The 24,536-nt window shown below is 46.0% G+C and overlaps 1 protein-coding gene across 7 annotated transcripts in view; it reads right to left on the bottom strand.

Moving 5' to 3' along the window:
* Positions 1–24,536, bottom strand: part of SLC25A17 (solute carrier family 25 member 17) — a 421,378-nt gene that overhangs the window by 19,473 nt on the left and 377,369 nt on the right. For 5 of the 7 annotated variants that reach the window (XM_065580672.1, XM_065580667.1, XM_005302557.3 and 2 more), the window contains 3 exons: positions 12,351–12,411; positions 8,982–9,048; positions 1,339–1,490 (listed from right to left, as the gene is read on the bottom strand). In XM_065580672.1, coding sequence (XP_065436744.1) covers positions 1,339–1,490; positions 8,982–9,048; positions 12,351–12,411 — 280 coding nt within the window. Of the gene's footprint in view, positions 1–1,338; positions 1,491–8,981; positions 9,049–12,350; positions 12,412–21,530; positions 21,592–24,536 lie in introns of all 7 variants that reach the window. The other 2 variants (XM_042843514.2, XM_024100049.3) reach the window with 2 other exon arrangements.

Raw genomic sequence — 24,536 nt, 5'->3', positions numbered from 1 at the left:
TATGGCCACTCGCTTCTGTACACTCAGTGCAGCTCGCAACCGGGTGTCACTGCGCTTCAGGGCAGGGGACAGCAACTCACAAAGTTCCAGGAAAGTTCCCTTCCGCATGCGAAAGTTTCGCAGCCACTGGGATTCATCCCAGACCTGCAGCACTATGCGGTCCCACCACTCAGTGCTTGTCTCCCGTGCCCAGAATCGCCGTTCCACGGCATCAACATGACCCATTGCCACTGTGATGTCCTCGGCGCTGGGTCGCCTGCTTTCTGACAGGTCTGTGCTACTCTCAGACTTCAGGACATCACCGCGGTGCCGTAGCCTCCTTGCCTGACTTTTCTGCATCTGCCTCAGGGAAACCTTTATGATAAGCTGCGAGACGTTGAGAGCGGCCACAACTGCAGCGATGGTCGCAGCGGGCTCCATGCTCGGAGTACAGTGGCGTCCGCGCTGTCAATGACTGGAAAAGCGCGCAAACTGTTTTCCCGCCGGCGCTTTCAGGGAGGGAGGGCGGGAGTGATGGACGGATGACGACAGTTTCCCAAAAGCACCCTCGACTCATTTTGTTACCCAGAAGGCATTGCCGGCTACACCCAGAATTCCAATGGGCAGAGGGGACTGCGGGAACTGTGGGATAGCTGACCACAGTGCACCGCTTCGAATGTCGACGCTATCACCGTTAGTGTGGACGCACAAAGTCGAATTACTGTCCTTAGTGTGGACACACACGTTCGACTTTGCAATATCGATTACAAAAATTCGATGCAAGTAAAATCGAACTACTCTCGTAGTGTAGACAAGGCCTTAGATATCTGCTGGAAGTTCTACTCCACATGATTCAATGATGGTGGTAAAAGCTACTGATTCAAAACCTAGTTAAAGAAGATTTAGTTATTCAAAATATTGCAAAAATCTTCTTTAACAAAGAACTCTAATATCAGTAGGAAATCTACTCCCACTTTGATCTGTCCTGGAAGATAATGGCATCTAAGTACCATGGTAATGGGTACATTACATAGAGAAAATGACTCAATATCGGATTTTTTTTTTGTCCGAGCGTTCAACAGAAATCATTTTATAATTGTGTGTGTATATATACGCCTACACCCATGCACACAGAGAATGTGGGGTGGTAGAAGACCTAGAATAAATATGTATGACAAATAAAGAGAGCCATAATATGAAGCGGTTCTCTATAAGATACAAAATACAAAACACCCAGGCAACATGACCTCCAATGGGCTTCATAAAGCATGGTCATTATGTAATTTGGTTAAAAATCTGAATTTCACAGAATCTCATGTTATGACATACTATGTCATCATGCCTTATAGGTTCCATTACCTGCAACAAACCCCAGGACCAAATCTTTTCCTGTGGTTGAATGTTGGCCTTTGACCCAGAGAGCTCTGAGACTGTTAAATGTATAAAAATAGACAAAATTGGAGCAGCAGAGGCTGGAAATAACAGGGAACCACCCTCGATATGGTGCCAGGCTGAGGAGAAAAAACAACAGGCAAAGTAAGGGTCAGAAAACTACCATTATAAATTTAAAGCATCTGGGATCTGACCCAAAGCTCACTGAAGTCAATGTGAATTTTTCCATTGGTTCAACAGACTTTGGATCAGGCCTCCAAAGAGAAAAAACATACTGGAAGCCATTGGTTAAACAGATCCACAGAGAACAGAGTTGTGGACCCAAGAAGGAGTTATACAGTGGCTTTCATCCACAAGGATCCCAAAGTGTTTTGCAAATCCATCAATAGAGGAATTGTTTATATGCTACTGAAATACTGTACCTTTGGGATAGAAAACAACATCTACTCTTTGCCAGGGACAGCACACAATTTTTAAAAATTGCGTTTATTTAATTTTCTTTGTATGTTTGTGGGAAGATTCACACAGCTGGCACTATATATAATACCATTATATTGAGACAATTTCCAACCAGTAACAATCACACTGACTCAATATAATTCTTAACTCTATTACTGGTTAAAATAAAGCACTCAATTCTTTGCTTATACTGATAACACTCATGAGTAATTCCACTGAAATAAGTGAAGTTACAAAGGCTGGTATAAGTGAAAAGAGAAACAGACTCGGGAAATCTATAGTCGGTGTATCTTCAAATTGTACATATCAACATTCCCCCATTTAGTTGGGAAAGTACAAAGAGTTAAGTTTCTAAAGTTACAGGCTTCCATGATTAACTATCAGTAGTACAGTTACTGGTGGGGAGAAAGAAGATGGAGAAGGAAAAACCAACTCTTGCATGTTTCTGGTCCCTTCTATCTCAGGAAAAATATATATACACCTTATATGAACCATATACTCTATTTAAAAACAAAATAAAGCCCCAAAGTCTTCATAAAAATCAGAGATACTTCCGATGATCTGATTACAAATATTTTTTCAGAAGAAACCTCCAGAAGTGCAAAACAGCAAACATCGAAGATAAGAAAAATCAGTTTATTTTAGTGGCTCAAGTTACCAGTACCCTCAATCCAAACCTGTTCTGGTGATAAGAGTAAAGTCCAAGTTACTGTTCTGAATTTTATCCAGGTGTTGAACTTGTCTCATCTAGTTCACATCAGCAAGATGAACTAGACCACACCAGCAGAAAACTGTTTTCAATGTCATTTGAGAAAGGTGGGAGTGAGAGGAAATAGATAAAGCAGTTTTTGACACGTTAAGAACAGTGTTTTCCTGGTGCAGACAAGAGCCTAAGAAGAAAACTTGTGTTAGCGAAACCGGTTTTTAAAAAACAAATTCCACTACCACAAATATTTGTATAGCGTGAAAGGAGCCTTTGCCAACTAACACCCACAGTATGCTTGGGATCTTGCACCTTTTATTGTTTTTCCAGTTGTCCCATCCATTTCTCCAAAACTAGCTTTATCTAGGGCTCTTAAGTGTCTTGAGGGAAATCAATAAGTTTCCCATTGCCAGGAAAAAAACAGTTACGTACCTGTTTGGTAACTGTTGTTCTTCAATATGTGAAGCACATAGCCATTACACTTCAGGTGGTGCATGCCTGTGTCGGAGATTTTTTTCTCCCATAGCAGTACCCATTAGGGCAGTATACGTGCCCTCCATATGCTTGTGGTGCCAGCTAAGGGTAAAAGGGGCGGAGCCCACCCCAAATTCCTACACACCAGCAGCCCATATTTTTGACTCCGATGTAAGAGGGAAAGAGGCTGGGTCATGGAATGGACACATGCAACTTATCTTGAAGAACAAGTTACAGAACAGGTATATAATTTTTTTTCTTCAAGTGTTTGCACATGTCCATTCCAGGTGACTCACAAACAGTATGAGATCAAGGAGGGTATCGGAGTCTAGCTGAACAAGGACTGCAACACAACTGTCACAAATCTAGCATCATCTTTTGGGGCTTGGGAGACAGCATAATGACTGGTGAAGATATGAACAGATGACCTAGTTGCAGCCTTGCAAATGTCACTGTTGGCTAAGAAAGCAGCTGATGCTGCTTGCAGTGTGCTGAAACTCTCTCAGGTGTAGAAAACGTAGTGATATCATAGCACAGTAGAATACAGGAAGAAATCCAGGAGGAAATTCTCAGAGGAGGAATGAGTTGACCCTTCATCTGTCAGCAAAGGAGATGAATAATTGACGGGACACTCTAAACTGCTTAGTCCTGTCCAGATAAACTAATGCCCTGCGGATGTCCAAAGTATGGAGTTTTCCCTCATCTTTATGAGAGTGAGGCTTTGGAAAAAAGGTTGGTAAGTATATAGACTGATTTTGGTGAAAATCTGACACCACTTTAGTTAGAAATGTAGGGTGTGGATGTAACCAGACCTTACATGTATAGAACACCATATGGGAGATGGAGGATCAGCAACTAAAGCCTGAAATTCTGTTGTGCTACTAGCCAAAGTAATAGCCACCAGGAACACTACCTTCATTGAGAGATGAGAAAAAGAGCAACTAGTCATAGGCTTAGAAGGGGGAGGGGAGGTCCCATTAAAGCTGACAAAATCAATCTTAGATCCTATGATGGTGTGGGATCTCTTACAGATGGGAAGACCCTGTCCAACCCTTTCAAGAATCTAACAGTAGTAAGGTTAGAAAAAACAGATCTTCCTTCTATAGGAGAATGGAATACGGAAACAGCCACCAAGTGAACTCTCAGGGAACCGACAGAGTTATTTTCTGTTAGGTGAAGCAGATAATCCAGAAGAAAATATATGGAAGCCTGCAAGGGAGGGGTACCCTTCTGTTGGACCACACAGAGAATCTTCTCCATTTCATGAGCAGGGTCCTGTGAAAATTCCAATTTCATGAACTGTGCAGAAAATGCTAAATTAGTCCAGTATCACTATTTTCCAAACAGCAGAGAGGTAGAAGTGGGCATTCATGCAAGCCAGTCTTGTGACTGGTATGGCTTGTAGTGTGTTCTGGGTAGTAGCTGCACTGCCTACTTTACGTCACATAAACCAGCTCCTGAGTCCCTCCCACAAACTATTGTTCTGACATGATGATGATGCCGCATGTTAGGAGCCGCACAGAGCACAAGACTGGTGCACATGGATGCTCATTTCCAACTCCCTGCTGTTGGAAAAAATCACAGTAGTTTGGAGGGGACTTGGCAATCATGCATATTCCACAAAATTCTATATTTTACCATTACACTGCCATGAATTTAAAAAAAAAAGCCATGATTTTCTCAGGGCCTATTCATGAGGTAAGTGCATTTGGTGGATGGCTTTCTGCTATTTAAAAGCATGTTTTGAATTTAAAGGAACACTCCATTTCCTGGGGAGTTAACCAAGGAGCATCCTCATAGATCTACTAATTGTCAGGAACCAGGGAGGACAAGTCAGAGACAGTGGCTTCATCAGGAGAAGGTGAGAAAGTGTTCAGTGAGGACATTGCAGTATCAACCTGTTCTGATGCCTGCTGAACCTCCTTACCACATGGGCCAGACACTGGAGATTTAAGTTCCACCACTTACCGGGTACTAGGATTGGCAATAAATCGAGTGCCTGGACAGAGACTTAGTAGTAGCAGGTGCAGGAGATGAGGACCTAGTGTCTGGAGGGACACCCTGAGGATTCCAAAAAAGCCATTACTGGATCTGAGATGGTATCAGAGACCAACTCCAAAGCATCCTATACCTGGACCTGGTCCAGTGAGAATGCCAGTGCCAAGACCTCAACTAGCAGAAAGGGAAATCTGAGACCTCCTGTAATGTATGATCCCACCTTCGACTCCAGGGAGGAGTAAGTATAATCAGAAAGCCAAGGTGGTGCAGTACCAGGCAATGCAGCAGGACATTGGGACCAGGAAGGACAAGAAGTAGATGGTAACATGGGAAGCATTAGCAGCTTTCTTGCTGATGGTACTGTTTGTCTTCCCTGCTAAACAGCACAGCTTTTGGCTACCATCAGTATCGATTGGAAGGCAGAAGCTTGCTGTGAATTGGGAAGCAGAGAGGGATAGGAGGGGAAGCAAGGGGAGTTACTAAGACTCAGAGGGAGGGAGTAGCCAGCTCCAGGATGGGATGGGGCATCCCAGCAATTCCTATACCAGTTCCTCAGTGGCTGGCACACTCACACCTGCTCTCTCTGGACTGGGTATCTCTATCAGCAATGGCTGGACGGTCAGACCCGGCTGGACTAGGGACTCACATGAGTGACCATCTCTCCCAGCCAGCCCTGTGTGGTCCCTGCACACTAATCCCAGACAATGTAAAAGAAGAAGAGGAGAGGAGAGTTATTGCTACCTGCTCCCTGGCGGCAAACCTGAACCCATGCACCAACACAACCATTCCAGACCCTCTCCAGATCCTACACTGGCCTTCGCAAGATAGTATGGGGGCAGAAAATATTGGGGGCCAGAAACATACATCAACCCTTGTAATATTTCCATTACGTAGGTGCTAGCCCTCACCACCTCCCAGTTCCACCACAATGGTACCAAAAACTGCGTAGCCCCTCATGGTGCCAAGGATGAAACAGGTACCAAAGCTTGCATTGCATGAATGGGCAATGCCATACCCCAATGTCTTGCAGCAAAGGTGAGTCTGGAACCAAGAAGCAAAGGAGGTCCCTCAGGTGTCATCTGTACCAAGAGGGAGAGATGTCCCAAAGCATTCACTGAAAATTAAGTTAATGCTGCAGAAGATCCTAACAACGCAGTCAGTCTCCATGGTACCAAAGGTGGTGCTGGATACAACAACTCTACATTGCTAGTCAAGTCTAGGATACCAGGGAGTTGCCTAGCTGGGCCTGGAGATCTAACCTCAGTTCCCACCTTTTTCCTGTGTGACGTAGTTGCGGTCCTAGCCCTCATGAACGAAGAGGGCTTTTCTGGCTAGAAGAACGCGAACTGTCTGATTTCTTCTGCCATTTGTGCAGTACCAGACAAGGAGAGTGGCATCTTTTCTCTGGCGAGGTGATACTGCCAATCTAGTAGTGCAATCCTGGATGGATTAAGTCTGAACCCCTGTGTACCGAGTGGCTAGGTTCCAGTGGAGGCATAAAGCAGTTTCCATGAAGAGGTGTCGAAGTCTTACTTCCTGTAGAGAAGTGAGCCGGGGCTCATCTCTCTCTGGGGTGGTGGGGACCCACACCACCTCACTAAATTGGGGACTAGGTCTTGCGGGAAATTAGTCCAGCTGCAGGAGTCGTACTCTGTGGCCACAGTAAGCCCAGGCCCTAGGTCAGGGAAGGGCAATGGTGAGTCAGGCCCTCAGGCAGAGGCTGAGCAACAACAGTATATAAACAGTAGGCTCAGGCCCTTGGTTCCAAAGGGCCTGGGAGAGGGGGAGACTGCCACCCGCGAGTTGGGTGGCCGGGGGGACGCAGGCCCTCCCACTCCACTGCGTCCGAGCCTGGGGTCCTAGCAGCAGCAGAAGACCCACTGCTGTGTCCGTGGGGATCCTGGCCGCAATACACTGACATGGGTTCTGGCAGTGCTGCAGCCAGATGAGGGTCGGCTGCCCCTAGGCTACTTCCAGACTCCCCCTCTTGAGGTACCTGGGTCAGGGTGGTGTCCTCAGGGGAGTCTAGCACCATGGGTTCCTCGGGATAGCTGGAAAGGCGTAGACTCGGCAACTCCTTCTGGTAGCTGGCACAGGGCAGGCTTGGCAACTCTTCCAGGTAGCTGGCGTAGGGCAGGTCAGGTCAGTCCTCGAGTTTACTGCAGGCCACTGGGGTTTCCCAATTGCGAGCTAGGCCGGAGGCGTCTGGCCTCCCTGGCAGCTGCTCTCTCAGTGAGCCCTGAGGTTGGGCCTTTATACTTCCAAGGCAACGCCTGACCCTCTGGGGGGGCGGGCTCAGAGTTCCCTGGCTCCGCCCACTCTGGTGTCCGGAGGGACTCGTCTCTCTCCAGGGCAGCAGGGAACCACACCGCCTCACTACACTTCCCTAGACTCAAACCCTTGCAGATAGGGCACCTATACCTAATAGGTCCTCCCCTCAAACCCTAAACAATGGGAGTGAGGATTTCTGACTACCATAGACTTGTTACAGCCAGAAAAGCACTTAAACCCTGGGGACTTAGGCATGCCCCAGGACTGAGCTTGAAAAGCTCCAACAAAAACAAGCAAAAATTTGTCAAAAGCAAGTACACTAACTAAAACTATGAACAATAATAATTTTTAGAAAACATTATCTCATAAGAGAAAGGGAAAGGTGTGATGAGTACACACATTCCAACCACCATGGTGAGAAGGAACTGAGGAGGATTGAGGCAGCTCTGCCCTTTGTACCTTAAGCTCACAGCGAAGCTTGCTGAGAGCGCATGCACCACCCTGACAGATATCAACATGGGGAAAAAATTGACTGCCTTGGGTGCACTGGCACACACACACTTGAAGTGAAATGGACATGTGCAAGCATTCGAAGAACTTGGATTTTCAATTTTGCTGTAGGTGTACAAAGTCTCATTTTTACAGTCTTTCAAATCCAACTATTACATCCTCAAATCTCTCTCTTATTGTGGGCTCCTTGATTTCTGTAACTGTTTATACCTTCTATAAATTCCTCAGAGTAGATAATGGAAATACAGAACTGTGAGCCAAAGATGGTATCAACTGGTTTACAAGTGTTTTTTCCTCCCCATGCTCACTCTTACTTTTTGGCATTTGCTTTCCCAGAGCCTTACACACATTTTATTGTTGATTCTGCATGATTCTCAGGTCACAAAATCATGCCATCCATGTCAGTGTATTCCTCTTTCACTCCTCTTCTATTTTTAGGGGGTAGGAAAAGTGTTTAACCTAGGCCTGGTCTACACTGGAAAAATAAGTCTGCCAGGGATGCAAAAAATCCTCACCCATAAGCGGTGTAGTCAGCGCTAGGTCAACAGAATTCTTCAGTCAACCTAACTACTGCCTCTTGGGGAGGTAGATTACCTATGTCAATGGGAGTTTTAAGTGTAGACAAACTCCTAGTTTCACCAATTGTAATTGCATGGGTAAAGTCTGAAAAAGGCAAAATGTTATTATGCAAACTGGAACCTGGCTAGGATAGACAACTCTACTCTAGTGTAAAATACCAGGAATTCTTGGAGTGAGCGCTCCAAGGGAGGGTTACATACACACCTACTTGTCAGTCAGTACTTTTCAACAAGGTTCTGCGGTCAGGCATGCAACTCCTACAGCATAGCTCTGTGCAAGGTCATGAAGGTTAACTTCTGCTACACAGGATCCTAATTCTCCATACTGGGTCCCAACAGGGGTTTGTGGGGTTCTCCAGGTGATGGGGGAGAAGAAAGAATGAACCTTTGACTGGAAAGCATATCCCAAAACAGCTTATTATTCAAGGTGGCTAGGTTATCTAAAAGGAGACTGCACCTGTATGATTAGAAACTGATGCCCCAGAGAATCCAGACAAATGAAGAGAATGATATATGGAGAGTAGTATATCCAGATATATGGAGGCTCACTGGATGCACATGCCCAGCACTTCTGAACGTTTACTTTTATCAAGATAATTGTGAACATCTGTACTTACAGGCCTTCTTCTTTGATTATCTCCAGTAGCACTGTGTGAGTTGTCTTGGACTTGCGTTTCTCATCAACTGGAAGACAAAAGACAGATCTAATTTTTAGCACTTTAAAAGTTGAAAGTACTCATCATCAGCTCCTTATTCCTCTAAAACTGCCAATTTCGCCTTCTCCACAAATGACTGTTTTCTCCCAGCTCCCTAGCCACCCCTGAAAGCATCTCTCTCTTTCCTCTTGATATTTAAGGTTTCCTGCCTCCTTATTTGTTTACTCCCCAACAACACTAAGGGCAGGTCTACACTACAGGGCTCAGTTGACCTAAGTTACGCAACTCCAGTTACGTGAATAATGTAGCTCTAGTCGACATAGCTTAGGTCGACTTTTTCCGGTGTCTACACCGCACTGGGTTGATGGGAGAAACACTCCTGTCAACTTACCTTATGCTTCTCATTCCGGTGGAGTATGGGAGAGCAACCAGCAGTAGATTTAGTGGGTCTTCACTAGACTCGCTAAATCGACCCCCATGGATTGATCACTGCACGTCGATCCCCTGGTAAGTGGAGAGAAGCCCTGAGATGTGCCCCCTGGGCAGCTGCCCCTTAACTTTTGTTAATTCCTGATCTGATAATTGGACCATGAATCGGAGATGGGGCTCACTTCCCTGTTTCACTGTCATAAACATTCCCTGACCCCCAGACCCTAATAAACCTGCCTCTTACAGCCAGTTTACAGGTGACCATGCATTGGGAAAAAGCCTTGTTTTCTAAGAGCTGAGGATTGCTGTACAGTATTATGGGGCTAATTCAAGCACACATCTCTGAAGATTTGTCAAATGATCTCATCCCAGTTCTTAATAAAGCTTTAGCCACAATATCAGATGCCTTCTGGTTCTGTAGTTTATAAGTAGGAAATACCCAGGCTTGACTACCCAGGGCTGTTCAGGAGTTTAAAGTTTAATTTTGGGAAACATGGGATACTTGTACTCCCAATTTCGGTCTCACTCTGTGCTTTTAAATTCCCCTGTGGCACAATGCCTTAGGCAAGAACATGCTGGTTTTACTCCTGCACATAGTGTTGTTCCCACGGGCTGGCAAGACCAGCTGCACAAAACTAATGCAATCCTGGGCAGTTTCTCTCTAACTCTCAATTTTGATCAACTCTTCTAAATCTGAGAATATTCCTAGAGAGAAGTACTTAGGACAAGTCTACACTTAAAATGCTGCATCAGCACAGCTGCTATAGCACTTTAATGAAGATGCTCTAAGTTGACAGGAGAGACTGTTCTCCCATTGGTGTAGTTAATCCACTTCCCTGAGAGGCGGTAGTTACGTCGATGGGAGAAGCAGTGCTGTCTACACGGGGGGTTAGGTCGATATAACTATGTCACTCAGGGGTGTGGATTTTTCACACCCCGAGCAACAAAGTTATTCCAATATAGGTCTGTAATGTAGACCAGACTTCAGACATTCAAATCTGAGCCATAAGTCACACAGCAATGACTTTTCAACTAATTAAAGAGTAAGTCAGTGCTGTTCCTAAAGGGAGAATCAGCCTCAACTAGAAGAATGTTGCTGGTGATGAGGAAGGAATAAAAGGAAAGATCCTTGTTTACACAGAGGAGATCCCTATAATGGGGGTGTGCCAGGCCCTTTGAGGCCCCCTGCTGGAGGCCTCACAGTCCTAACACACCCTGCCTCAGGAAAGGAGCAGTGAAAGTGGGTCCCCCAGGGCTGCCTAGAAAGGCTGCAGGGCCTGAGCAGGTCAGTTGCTAGCTGGGACCAGAAGGGTGAGGAAGGACTGGAAGACAAAGAGACTCTCTAGGAAGGAGGCCTGGGAAAGACCCTGCTCAAGCAGGGATACGACAGAGAGAACCCAAAGACTGTAACCCTAAGGTAATGGGCGAAGGTGATGGGACTCAGTGGGAAGCAGCCCAGGGAATACAGCAGCAGCAACTATTAATGGAAGCAGTACAAGGCTGCTGTTTATAGGGTCCCTGGCTTGGGACCTGGAGTAGTGGCCGGGCCTGGGTTCCCTGGGGAAATGGCCTAAGCCCTGAGAAGGGCTCAGAGAAGCTGGGAATGGATCACTTGATAATTACCGGTTCTGTTCATTCCCTATGGGGCTGTGGTGGGGCAGCTGCCCCACTCCCATGAGAGAGAGGGCTAGAGTAGGCCAGAGTGACTGCGCAGGCCGGCAGCCAATTAGAGAGGGGCCTACTGATTAGAGCCAATCAGGGCTAGGCTAGGCCCTATATAAAGGCTGCCTAGGAGAAGAGTAGGCAGTCTGTCCCAGACCTTCATGGGAGAAGGTCTGTCTCTGGAGCAGGAGGCCAGCACTTTGGACAGAGCAGTGCTGGGGAAGGGCAGAAGGAGCTGAGGAGCTCCAGCCAAGGAAAACCCCAGGCTGCAGGCCTTGCTACAAAGGGCAGAGCAGGTGCACAGGGCCGAAGGGGAAGAGGCCCAGGGACAAAGTCTGACAAGGGGAGAAACGGAGGGAAGGGAGGCTGCCACTGGAGGGTCCCTGGGTTGGGACCCAGAATAGCGGGTGGGCCTGGGTTTCCCCCCCCTTCCCCCTTGTACTACACTTGGTTGAGGAGGAGCATGGCCTGATACAGGCTGTGGCAGGCCCCTGTGACAAAGGGGCTAGACTTAGAGGCTGCAGCTGGCTATTAGAACAGGTGCAGCTGGAGGACTGCTGATAACACCAGACCCCTGGAAGGGGGTGAGACCAGAGCAGTGGGCACTGCCAGAGGGCAGTGTCCTGAAAAGGATGCCGTCGAGCGGGGAGCAATGCGGGTCCGGACTCCAACAGAGGGCAGACGACGGATGGGACACCACCGGCAGAGGGCGCCCCGCAAAGAACAGAGCTAATTCCCAGATACGCCAGCGGGAGGCCCTGCGGTGGTGAGCCCCAACCCTGTCACGGGGCACATGGTATTGGCGGCTGTCAGAAGATGGGATACTGGGCTAGATGGACCTATGGCATAACTGTTCTTATGAGTTGGGGCTGAAGACCCTGGAGAGAGCCAACCATTAGTGGGACTTTGTTACTCCAGAAGGGGACTGAACTTGAGAGATGATCTGACTGGATGGCTGGGGCAGCAAGAATGGATGCTTGATACCCCAGAAGGTGTTCATCCATTTTAGACTGTGATGTGAAGGGAGGACTGAGCCACTGAAGACATGCCCTGCAACAGCTGACAGGGCACCAGGAACAGAAAAAGAGTACAGGATCATACCCAGGTGACGGGGTGCACTCACCTCTTGTGAGTGCCTCCTATCACAATCCCCATGCAACTACTCCCAGAAGTGCCGAGGTTAAAAGGAAATGGAAACAAAGACAGGAGTCACAAAAATACTGGTGTTTACACACTTACCCTGAAGTCTAAGTCTAGCGGTATCCAAAGGAAAAAATACTGTCATTGCAGTCACACTGCCCTGAAAAATGATAGAACAGTTAATTAGATAGCATTTTTTTATATCTGTCTGTAATGAGTTACATACACAATCATTACAAGTTTCTCAGCAAAATTAGTCCACATAATCAAGAACTAAACTATATTCTTTGTTAAAAACTGCTTAACAATGACCTTTTGTTTACCCCTGTAAATTCTGTTCCCACCCAAAATCAAAATTTGCTGAATAAAGGTAAAGAGTAATATGCATATCAAAATTTAACAGAAAAAGAAAATGAACCCCACACATACCACTGAGAACTGGACACTTTTAGTCAGGGTTAGAGAAAAGACTTTCAAATGTGATTAAACAAATTATAAATAAAAAATGGAAATGATTGCAAAACTCTCCTTTAGCATAAGTTTTTAGAAGTCTGATGTCAGTAAGCATATAAAAGAGCACTAGTTTTTCTCCATTCTCACTTCTACCCCACCTATACAAGGCTGATAAAAGCTAATGAAGGAGGAATGTTAAAATTACATGGCATTCATCCCTCTAAATTAGGACCAAAACAGTGCCCTAGAGCACAATACAAGGGACCATTGTTTTATGGGAGGTGCTGCCTTCTAAATGAGACAAAATAGCAGTTCTCATGCTCATTAAAAATTCAGATGCAATTTTTGCAAGTCAATCCCAGTGCTTAGCCAAATTCCAATTTAGGAAATTACAGTCTGCTTCCATAAAATTCACCATGTAGTTTTAATTAGATATAGAGGGTGAAATCTTGGCCAATATTTTCTACTTCGTGTGCAGCACTGCCGTTGGATGCTGTAAACACAGGCACTGGTTTCTAATTTTCCCTAGGGGTGGTAAACCCTGGCTCAGACCAGGCCACGCCCCTAACTCCACCTCTTCCCCCAAGCCTCCACCCCACCCTGGGAGGGAGGGGGAGGAGTTGATTGGCAGGGGGGCAGCTGGTGGGTGGGAAGAGGGGGGCTTGGGTGCTAAGCACCTGCTAATTTTTCTCTGTTAATTTTTCTCCCATGCCTGTAAATATGGCAATATGTAAATATGGCTCCTCCCTCCATGAATCTTACTTTTAAAACTGTAAGCTCTTTAGAATGGAGCAGTCTTTTACTGTTCAGCACCTAGCACAATGGGAGAGATGCCCTATCTTCTCCGCTTCAAATTCCAGCTAATGTAGCTCTGTGGTATTGAAAGCATGAGAGCACTGGGCTTGAGTCTTTTGTTGGTAGAGATTGTTTAACGCCCTTTTGGGGAAGGGCAAGTTACCAGGACATGGGCGGTCAGACCTAATTGTCAGAGCAGAAGTCAGACCGAGTCTGGTACCGGGAAGTCAGAGTCCATGACAGGCCAGAAGGCAAAGAGAATCAAGTATCAGGAGGCAGGCAGGGTCAGAAGCCAGAATATAGTGTCTCTTGCGAGCAGGGTCTGGAGCAGAGGCAAGCAGGCAGTCTATGTTGTTGCTCACACAGCTCCCCTTCAGGGCTACCTGTTTTATATATTGGTATTGGCCAATCAAGGAGTTGTCTGAGACCGCCATTCTGGTTCTGCTGGGTGGTACTTCCTGCCAAGCTGAGCCCCACAGGGTCCTCAAGTAGGAGCAGAGTCTAAGCCTCTTGTGGTGATTGTGGAGGCATCAGTAGCCCTGAACCCGCCCCCCCCAGATACCAGCCTTGCGGGTTGTAACATCATCCCTGCCTACAGACCCCCCTTCGAGATGGTGTCAGTCCAGGCTTGTCAGGGTGAGTTTTGTGGAATTTCTCCACCAGGTCAGGGGCATGGACATGGGAGGCAGGCTCCCAAGCACATTCTTCAGGGTCGTAGGCTTCCCAATCCAGCGGATAGCACAGGCAACCACGTATCTGTCGGGAACTGAGGATGCCAAGCACTATCGTATTCATCGTGACCCTGGATTTCAAGTGGTTGAGGTAGTGGTGTGGTTTGGTTGGGGAGAGGGTGTTCATTATAGGACTTCAGAAAGGAGACATGGAAAACTGGGTGTCGAGAGACTGGGGAAGCTGGAGTTTTGAAGATAAATTGGTTAATCTGATGGCATATCGGGAAGGGTCCCAGGAACTTGTGGTCCAATTTGCAGAGAATCACCTGGTCTGGAGGTGTTTGATGGCAAGCCACATCTTTTGGTCTACCATAAATACTGGAGCTTCTTGTCATCAACAATCTGCATGCCGCTTGTATAACTCCTTCGCCTCTTCAAGGTGGTTCTTGAGCTTTTCCTGAATGAGATGGATCTGTTGGACCCCATCAGTGGCAGTGGGATTCGGAGAGATTGCTGGTAACACCAGGTGGAAATGGGGATGAAATCTATAATTAGTGAAGAAGGAGCTCCGACCCTTAGAGGCATAGTCTGCATTGTTGTAAGAAAACTGCATATGGCAGGAGTGTGGACTTGGTTCACCCATTTAGTTTGTCCATCTGTTTGGGAGTGATATGCAGGAAAAGTGGATATGCAGACCTCCAGTAATCTGAAAACTTCACACGAGAAGCAAGAGCTGAACTATAAGCCTCAATCAGAAACTGTGATCTGGGAGTCTATGGAGCTGGATCACATTGTGCAGTAGCCTCAGCAGAGGGCAGCCAGTTGCAGGGGATGAAGTGGGCTATTTTGGTCAGGCAGTCCACAACCGTTAGGACTACGGTGTGGTCATCAGACGGTTGGAGTTCTGTGGACCAAAGCCTAGCCAGTCTCCAGGAGTACTAAGGTGCCAAGAGGTCTGATTTGGGGTGTCTTGGTATGTGCACAGCACTTGCAGGAGTCTACATATGCTTGGACCTTTGCCTGCATGAAGGACCTCCAGAAAAAGTGGGTGACCATGCGGGAGATCTTCTAGTAGCCAAAGTGACCCACTGTTGAAACATCATGGCACAACTGTAGCAGCTCCAGTCATAGTCACCCTGGGGGCACATACATGTGCTTGTAGAAGTACATTACACTATCCAACACAGAATGATGCAACTTAGCCCCTAATGCCATGGGCAATGTCCCTTGGGCAACTAGATCTTCTTTCTAGGCGGATCAGATAAGAGAGCAGGTCTTGCTGAATTGTGGCATTAGCAAAATTACCAGGCTTGAGGAGGTGGGGGGCGTGGAAATTGGTTCTTTTCTTCCCTGGTTGTAATCTCTGTTTCCACAGAGCAGCGGTTCTCAACCAGAGGCCGCATGCGGCCCAATTAGCACACATCTGCAGCCCACAATGATAAATTAGTTGAGAACCACTGCCATAGAGCATCAACCTTCCCATTTCATTTTCCTGGGAAGTAGGTAATAGTAAAATCAAACAGAGAAAAGAACAAGGCCCACCTTAACTGTTTCTGGTTCAACACTTGGGCCTTGCGGAGGTACCTGAAGCTCTTATGGTCACTGAAGACCTGTAGTGGGTGCTAAGCTCCCTTGAGATGGTGACACATCTGCTTCTACTATACATGGACAGGTCAGGTCAGGGTGTGCCAGGATTGGGGCCATGGTGAAGGCAGTCTTTAGCTGGTCAAAAGCAAGCTGAGCTTCAGGCAACCAAGCAAATGTCACATCTTTGCGAAGGAGTGAAGTTAAGGGAGTTATTACTTCAGAGATGTTAGCAATGAGTCTCCTATAAAAATTCACAAAGCTCATAGAGGGCTTGGGTGCTGTCCAGCTGTGAATGGCTTCCAACTTCTGCAGATCCATTTGGATTCCCTCCAGAGTGATGATATACCCCCAAAAATTCAATGGTGGCCTTGTCAAAGATGCACTTTTCCAGTTTGGAACCCATGCTTCTGTAGGTCCCCAGGACAGACCAGACATTATGGTAGTGCTGCTCTGGGTTCTCTGAGAATACCAGTATATTGTTAAGATAAATAATCACATACTGGTCCAAACATATTGTTCACAAAATGCTGAAATGTTACAGGGGCAGTGGTTAAGCCACACAACATCACCAAGTATTCAAAGTCCCCATATTGGGTACCAAAAGCAGTCTTTTATTCATCCCCAGGCCTTATGCGTTTAACACAGTACTGTACTTGCTTTTTTTGTCTCTGCTGCTGCCTGATTGCATACTTCCAGTTCCAAATGAGAGGTGTGGTTGACTGGTCAGTTCATAATTCTGGTGTTCGTAACTCTCAGGTTCTACTGTACTTGTCAAGGAGGCTGAGGTTCTTGCCTGGGGCCACTCCTGTCTGGCTAGCCCGCATTGTAAAGAGTTCTGCTTCCAAGGGTCTCCTTCCATCCTGGGGACCCAGGTGCAGGTCAGCTGAGAGTTGGTTGCTTTGTTGGAGGTACGCTTTCTGAAAGTATTCAGGGAAGCTAATTTTCCTCTGCCATCAGGAGATACATGGCCGCTCCAACCAAGGAATTCCAAAGAATGGGGACCGGATCACATCGAGGCATACTGTTTCTTGGTGCTTCTGTACTACAGCCTCTAGTGTGGCAGCCTCTTGAGTTACTGGTCCCGATGATAGGGGCAACCCAACAATCATCTCCATAAGGTCCAGTGTGGGTTTCAGCCAGAAGGGGATCTGGAGGGTTTGCGCTTCCTCAGCATCTATAAAGTTGGCAGAGGCCCCAGAGTCTATCATTGTTAATGTGGGGGGATCTGCTGTGCCTGTTCCAAGACCTGCAACTGCAGTAGCAACTGGAAGTGCGGGGAGGCGCCATGGTTCCCAGGTCGGGTTCTACTTGAGGGTAGGGTAAGGAGGGGGTAGTGGTTATGGAGCTCTGGTGCTATGCAGGCTGTGCCCCTCTACTGGGCCTGGGCTGGTCCATTTCCCAAGTTCTTCTATTCTGGGCAGGACGCAAGGGCATGGACTGATCCCCTGCACTAAAAACAGAGGTTCAGCTGTCAATGACACTCACTCACTCTCTCTCTCTTCAGGGTCAGATGTTAGCAACCCAGGTTGACCTGCATGGGTTCAAGACTCTATTCTACAAGCCTTGGCATGGAGGGCGGGTGGGGGGGACTGTTGGGACACCCTTCCTTTCCTTGTTCCATTCATGCAGCCAAGAGTCAATGTTCAGGGCAAAGTCTACAAAGGTGCCTAGGTAGGTGGGGCTTTCGATGCAGGTTAGTTCATCTTTTACCTTGTCATTGAGCCCCCAGCAGAACTGGTAAAATTGGTCTGCTTCATTCCATTCAACATAGGCCACAAGTCATCGGAAATGGGTAGGGTATGAGGTGGCTGGCCATTGCCCTGGTGAAGTTTCCGGAGGACAGCCCCTGCTGCACGGATGTGAAGCAAGTCTTCGAAGATGGTCACAAAGGCTTGCAGGAAGGCATCCCAGTCAGAGAGCACAGGGCTGTTCTGCTCCAACACTGGGGAGGCCCAATTAAGTGTTTCACTGTTGAGTAGGCTGACTACTATCCCCACCTTAGTCCAGTCTATGGGGTACACTTGTGGGGCAGAGCAGGATGAGCAGCCTGCACTGGTTCAGGAAGCCCCAGAATTTCCAATGATCCTCACTGAACTGTTCAGACAGTGGCACTGCATGAACTGGTTCAGTCAATGCATGGTCTGTTTGGACACATAGGGCACTGCTTCTCCCTGCGAGCATGCGAGCTGCTTGTGTAGTGTTTGTGCTTCGGCAGTGAGCTGCGCCACCTGAGCCTGTGACTGGCCTAGTTGCTCGTGCAGGACCTGTGCTTTGAGTGCACACTGTGTAGCATGGGTCTGTAGTGCAAGGGTCTCTGCCTGCAGATAGGCAACTGGGTCCTGGGCCCTCAGGGACCCATGGTTGGGCGGCTTCCCCTTCTATCATCTCTGGAGGAGATAGATGCATTTGGGGTGGCAGCGAAGAGGGTCTGAGCAAACTGTCATGATCAGGATGTCGGTGGTCAGACCTAGTGGTCAGAGCAGGAGTCAGGCCAGGAGGTCACAGTCCAGGATAGACCAGAGGGGAAACCAAGAGTCAGGTGTCAGGAGGCAGGCAGGGTCAGGTTACCAGGAAGTCAAAAATCCAGGACAGGCCAGAGGGCAAACCAAGATTCAGGCATCAGGAGGCAGGCAGGGTCATGGGTAGGTATGGACCAGAGACAGACAGGCAGTCTGTGGCTCACACAGCTCCCCTTCATAGCTTCCTGGTTTACATACTGGTTCTGGACAATCAGGGAACTGTCTAAGGCCACCACTCTGGTCCTGCTGGGGCGAGTCTTCCTGCCAAGCCTAGCCACACAGGGTCCTCCCATGGGAGCCCAGCCTAAGCTTCTTCCTGTGATGCAGGGGCATCAGTGGCCCCAAAACCCCACAGTTCCAGGTTCCAGTCCTGCAGGTTCTAACAGCCTGATTTAAAAAAAGTTTGTGTATGACTTGTGCTCAAAAAACTATTTAATGCAAAAAACATCAATGCAAAGTTAAAATCACCCCGTGGTAACTTGTGGTCTTCCTGAACATCAAGTTTGGCAAAACTCAAACTTCTGAAAACCAGAAATACAGAGTTAAGGAAACATCCATGTAACCCATACTCTGCCCCTTGGAGCTGGCAAGAGACACTGGGAATTATCTGCATGTATTCCAGTTGCTTTCAGTGGTTTAGGTATAACTGTACTGAATGTTGGAAGCAGTAAGTGGGAAAGGTTGGCAGAAGAATGTTTGTGATGTGAGCAGATCTGGGGATTAATTTTGAGGAACTGTTACAGAGCTGTTGTTATGATATGAGGTCATCTGGGTCTGAGTCCCCACATGTGTGTGATCAAAGGAGAAAGATGAATATGTATCTTGAGGTTCCAGTCTGGGTCATTTCAATACAGAATTGTGTAGGTTGTGTCAGTAGCAGGACACTGAGGTCTTCTTGCCATGTGCATTGTCAGTAGTGAGGTGGGACATGAGAGCAGTCTGTAGATTAATGATAGGTTTAAAGGGTATTCTGTGAGTGTGAATGGGTTGTAAAAGAGTATGAACTGGTTGTTACATTTTAGAAGTGTGGTACTCTGTAGGGGAAGTAGGCTCCATGTTTGAGCACAGGGCAAATGCAGGTAGCACCTGTCAATTACAGCGAAGAGTGGAAATGTGTGTACTTGGGCATGGCTCAAAGAGGACAGAGTTATGGTTGTGTGGGCATTTACCTTAACTCTGTATTTCTTGGTGTTACACCCTGACACCCCAATATTCACCACTGTCATGTAATTAGGATATGTCTTATACAAAGTATGCCTTGTGAGGTGTCATTCTAAAAGTCTTGATCTGCTGGACAGTAATATCTCGTTGGATTGTATGTGCTATCATCATGTGTGAAGTTATGAAGTTTGGCTATGTATGTGTTGCTGAAACATGTCCTGAGGTTGAAACCACACACAAGCAGCCTTTCAGGTAAGAAAGTAAAAAGGCCAAACAATGTTAATGGTTTATTGAGGAAATGCACACGAGCACAAGGATTACCCCAAGAACTGTGTACAATAGAAACCTCTCAAAGATAGCACTACACCATGGCAACCAGGTCATAGCAAAAGAGCTTTCCAGCAAGTGGGGAGAAGATATAAAAGGGGGGAAATGACATGATGGGGGGAACCTCACTCTTCTTACATCACACCTGGAAACACCTGAGGAACAAAGACTGAACTGTGGGAAGTGATGGTCCCAGGCTAGAAGGATTTTTAGCCTGTGTATGAAAACCTGGGAAAGCCAAGGCAACTTGTGCCTTAAGAATCTGCCAGCCTGTTTATCACGCAGGGTGAGAATTTGCTAATTTATATCTTACCTATTTAGTATATTAAGCGCAGTTTGCGATTTTTATTTACTAAGGTAATCTGCTTTGATCTGTTTGCTATCACTTAAAATTTACCTTTTGTAGTTGTTAAACTTATTTCTTGTTTAGAACATAACCCAGTTTGTACAATTCATATCTGGGGGGGGGGGTGGTCAAGAAGCTGTGCACATCTCTCTCCACATTGAGAGAGAGGGCGAATTTTTATGAGCTTGCACTGTGCAGATCTTCCTATACAGTGCAAGACAGTATTATTTTGGGCTTATCTCCCAAAAGATAAGTGCACTTGAGTGCTGGGTGAGTCCTCTCATTCAGAGCTCACCTCAGTCTGTGTCTGCAACTGGGTATGGCCCTACCTGTCTGTGTGTGCTGCAAGAGGCCAGAAAGCCTAATTCAGCAAAACAGGGAGAGGGAATCCAGGCTGGTGGAACAGGCGAGGCTCAGTGAAACCCCAGTACATCAGGTGGCATCCTGGATAGGGGGTCCAACCCATCATGCTTGGTTTTCAGAATTTTAAGTTTTGCTGAACTGGATGTTCTGGAAGAGCACAAGTTACCACTTTAACTTTGCAAGAATTAATTTTTTTGCCAGTTAATTTCCTAGTTTTTTAAAGAGAAAAATGTTTGTTGGTAGGAGTTAGTGGTCATTCAGGCAGTTGTAGTTCTCATCCAAGTTCACAGTTGATATGCTGCAGTGGCTAGGTAATAATCAAGAGGCATAGTTTTTTATATAGTGCTTTTCATCAGTAGGTCTCAAAGAACGTTACATCATTATTCCCATTTGGGAAAGTGAGGCACGGAGAGGTGAAGTGACTTGCCCAAGGTCACTGGGTTACCCTGGCTTTGAGAGGTATGTGTAACACAGATTTTGATCAAGCTAACTACAACCATGTTATGTGCCTTCAGCCACCACGAATTAATAAAATAGACTACCACCTAGTTAAGAATTAATTTGAACAAACAGGGCTTCTGGAGGCAAGGTCAAACCCTTGCAGGCTTGCAGTTTCTGCTAATCAGAATGGGAGGAGGGAAGAAAGTCAATTTGAGACTGAAAGAAACCAAGTGGATAGGAACCTTGAGTTTTGGGCGTCTTTGATATAGAAACAATCATAAGAAGATTGTTAGGAATATTTGTTAAGTTTATTGAAGTTAGGAGAGGTAATGACCCAGTAGGGGTGACTATGAGCAGTGTGTTTTGTAAATGTTAGTTATAAAAGACTGGATAATAGAGTGTATTTTGGAGCAGTCCTCTGATGCTATCCGGAGAGAGTCCCACCCCCGACATTTTACTCCCCGATGGGGAAGAGACCGGCCATCACAGAACTGCTGAAAATTACTCAATACCCTCCCAGATTCTAGGTAATGATTTGGGATGTTCTAAACCTATTGCTTATGTCCATGTGTGCTTAAATCTTATAAATTGTAGTTTTAGATAAGAGCACGCTTACTTGTATAAATCTTTCATCAGACGGAATTGCTGTGTTCTCATTGATTTATTCCTTACACCGCCTGGAGTGAAATAGGTAAGTTACCACTGCCTTGGGTTCTGAAAACCCTGAGTAACAACTGAGCACGCCAGTGGCAGAGCTAAGCATAATTCCAGTCCAGTGGTCTTTCCACTAGGCCATACACAAGTCTTCAGTACTCTTCCCCCTCTCTCCCCTGAAATTTTGTTACAGTGGAATGGGGATAATGGTTGTGCTTAGAAAAGTTTGCAAGTTGCTAACAGGGACAGTGAGAAATCTCATCCATGGTCTATGTCCCGAAATCATGACAGTTTTAACACATGCTTAAAGTTACTGAAACAACCATGTGAGAAAAGATGGTCTCTCTCTCTCCCCTTCGCCCCACCCCATTTCCCACATGTAGTCTCCATCCCCCACCATTTCCAGCTCTCCCTCCCGTCCCATTAAGCCATTAGTTGGCACTGTAGAAGCCATTAACATGTAAGAAGTTGCACTTTGCGGTCTCCTGCCTTATGCAGTTGCATACGCATCATCACAGCCAGTAGCTTACTAAAGGGCCGGATGCTACCTTGGTTATGTAGCCCAAGCTACATATTGCCCTCACTCCCACTACCTACCTCCAGGTGAGACGCCTACCCCTGCTTCAGCCAGGCTTCCATAGCCAAACTTCAGGTCCACCCAGGCACTTCTCCTCCAAACCAGGCTGTTCCTCCACACATTCTGGCTAGCCCCTCCACCTCCACAGGGGTGATGTGCATATTAACTATTCATTTTCTGGATTTCAACTGTTTCAGTTTACCTTCTGACACAGAAACCCCTTGGCAAAGTCCCCTGTTCTTTGTAAACAGCTCTCACATCAGACCTGTCAAACTCATTACATCAAACACACACAGCAGGTACTGAGAGGGATTCAGACCCTGCAGAAAGGTAAGGCTTCCTTGTATCCCAGCACATAGGTGAAAAGAGAAAATTCAGGACTAATATGCCCTCCCAGCCCTAAACCCCCTCTGCTACCCCTCATTCTCTAACCTCCCCCATGTTAGCCCCTTCCCTGAGCCCCCCCAACCCTCTATCCTACCACCCATTCCTAATTAATCCCCCAGGCCCCTCCCCACAAGACCCCCGCCCCTCAGTGGAGCCCTACACCCTTCTGCTCCTATTACCACCTAGTCTTGCACCCCTAATCCCAGGTAGGGGATGGCAGAAAGAGAAAGGAATGTCTCATGTCCAGGGTAGCATTCAACTGTCTTGATCAAGTGGACAATATCCATGCCTCTGAGATGCTGGGCAAATCACAAACTATACATTTCACACATGGCCACTAATTGTGTGGTGTTCATTTTCTGGATGCCTAACTTGAGATTCCAAGCTTGGCTTTGCAGAAGTGCTGAGCAATCACAGTTGCAGCCAGTAGAAGCCCTGCTTTGAACATGCAAAATGCTATATAAAGCTAAGTACTGTGAAAAATCAGGTCCTAGACATGTCATATTGGGCACCAGGGTGGATTTGATTTAAATCAAATTGATTTAAATCACTAGGCAGGAAGACTCAATTTAATCATGGATTTCTACGTAAGTGCATTCTTGTTGATTGTTATAAGGTTAATACATATTCTTCACAACTCAATGTAGGTTTCATTTTTAGAAGGTACACACTATACATTTTTAAAGTGATTTATTTTGAAAACTTTTCAGATTAGTTTTACAGTTATATCAGAAAATGAATGATTGTTTGGTTATTTCATTTACCAACTGTAATTGAAGCAGATATTTATGACTATCTCCAATTCAACAGGCTAATCAATATTTGGAGGATTTTCTTGCCATGCTGTATTAGGAGGAGAACATCACCAGACAGGCATTTAAATTGTTTTATTTAACTAAAACAACATTATGTATTCTGGATTTTTTTTTCTTCAACAGCAAACAATATTTTAACAAAACAAGCATATGAATTTTTGAATTTACTTAAACATTCAAGTTTTTTAAAAATCAGGTTTGTTTTAGTTAAAATTGTCTAACTAAAATAGTTACATGGAATATATATATTTTTTTAAATAAAAATTAAATTGACCGTCAGCCAGGTCAACATGAGAAACGTAAAATATTGGCTTCTGCAGCTAACTCAGTCGTCTTCATCTTCATTTTCCTGTTTGTTCATAATCTGGAAAAGAAAAACAAGCTTTCCTGCTTTTTCAGGTCCCAAACGATTTCACAATTTGGAATGAATTAGTCCAAAGGAAGAAAATATTCTTTCTACACCAGCAGAAGAAGCTACTGCTGTTAAAAGTAAGATTATCACTTTAACAATCTTGGAATCCAAGTGCTTAAATGACTTCCACCCCTTCACTGGTGTGACTTTCTTTAAAACATCATCAGCAAACATATATTTCTTGAATAGTTCACCCTTAACGCTGAAGTTTCTTATAGTTGCATTATGGAGGGATGATTGCTTAGTGTCCATGTCATAGCCAACTCCTCTTCTTCAGCAGTTAAGGTTTGACCCAGATACCGAGTATTGAGAATATCTGCAAGAAAATGAGCTGGAGATAGAGTTAAATTACAATCATTAAAAAAAACAAAGGGGACAAGTACTGTCATCGCATATTTCTCTTTTTAAGATCTCACGCAGTTCCTTCCAAATTTCAACAGCATCAGCAATAAAACAGCTATTTCCCCACATTTTGTTCAAGGCTACAGAAATAGGCTTCAGGGTACTCAGCACGTGTTCAACATTTCTCTTCTTAAGCCCAATGTTGAGAACTTTGGCTGTGACAGTGCCATCTGTTTTTTCACGATTTTGTTCACAAAGTGTCATCAGATTAGGCCAGTTCTTGATATAGTGCTCAAAACAGTCCACTACTGAGTTCCATTGCACGTCTTGTGGGAGAGTGACCTTGGTTCCTTCCACTTTTTTCAGAGCAGCTGCTGCAAAGTGGTTGTTACGGAAGTATTTTGCAATTTCAACATTAGCCTTTATTTCTGGAAC

This window comes from Chrysemys picta, chromosome 1 (assembly GCF_011386835.1).
Source record: "Chrysemys picta bellii isolate R12L10 chromosome 1, ASM1138683v2, whole genome shotgun sequence".
In the NCBI taxonomy this organism is placed as follows: domain Eukaryota; kingdom Metazoa; phylum Chordata; order Testudines; family Emydidae; genus Chrysemys; species Chrysemys picta.
Note: the sequence above shows the minus strand (reverse complement) of the source record. Positions and strands in the feature narration are given on the sequence as shown.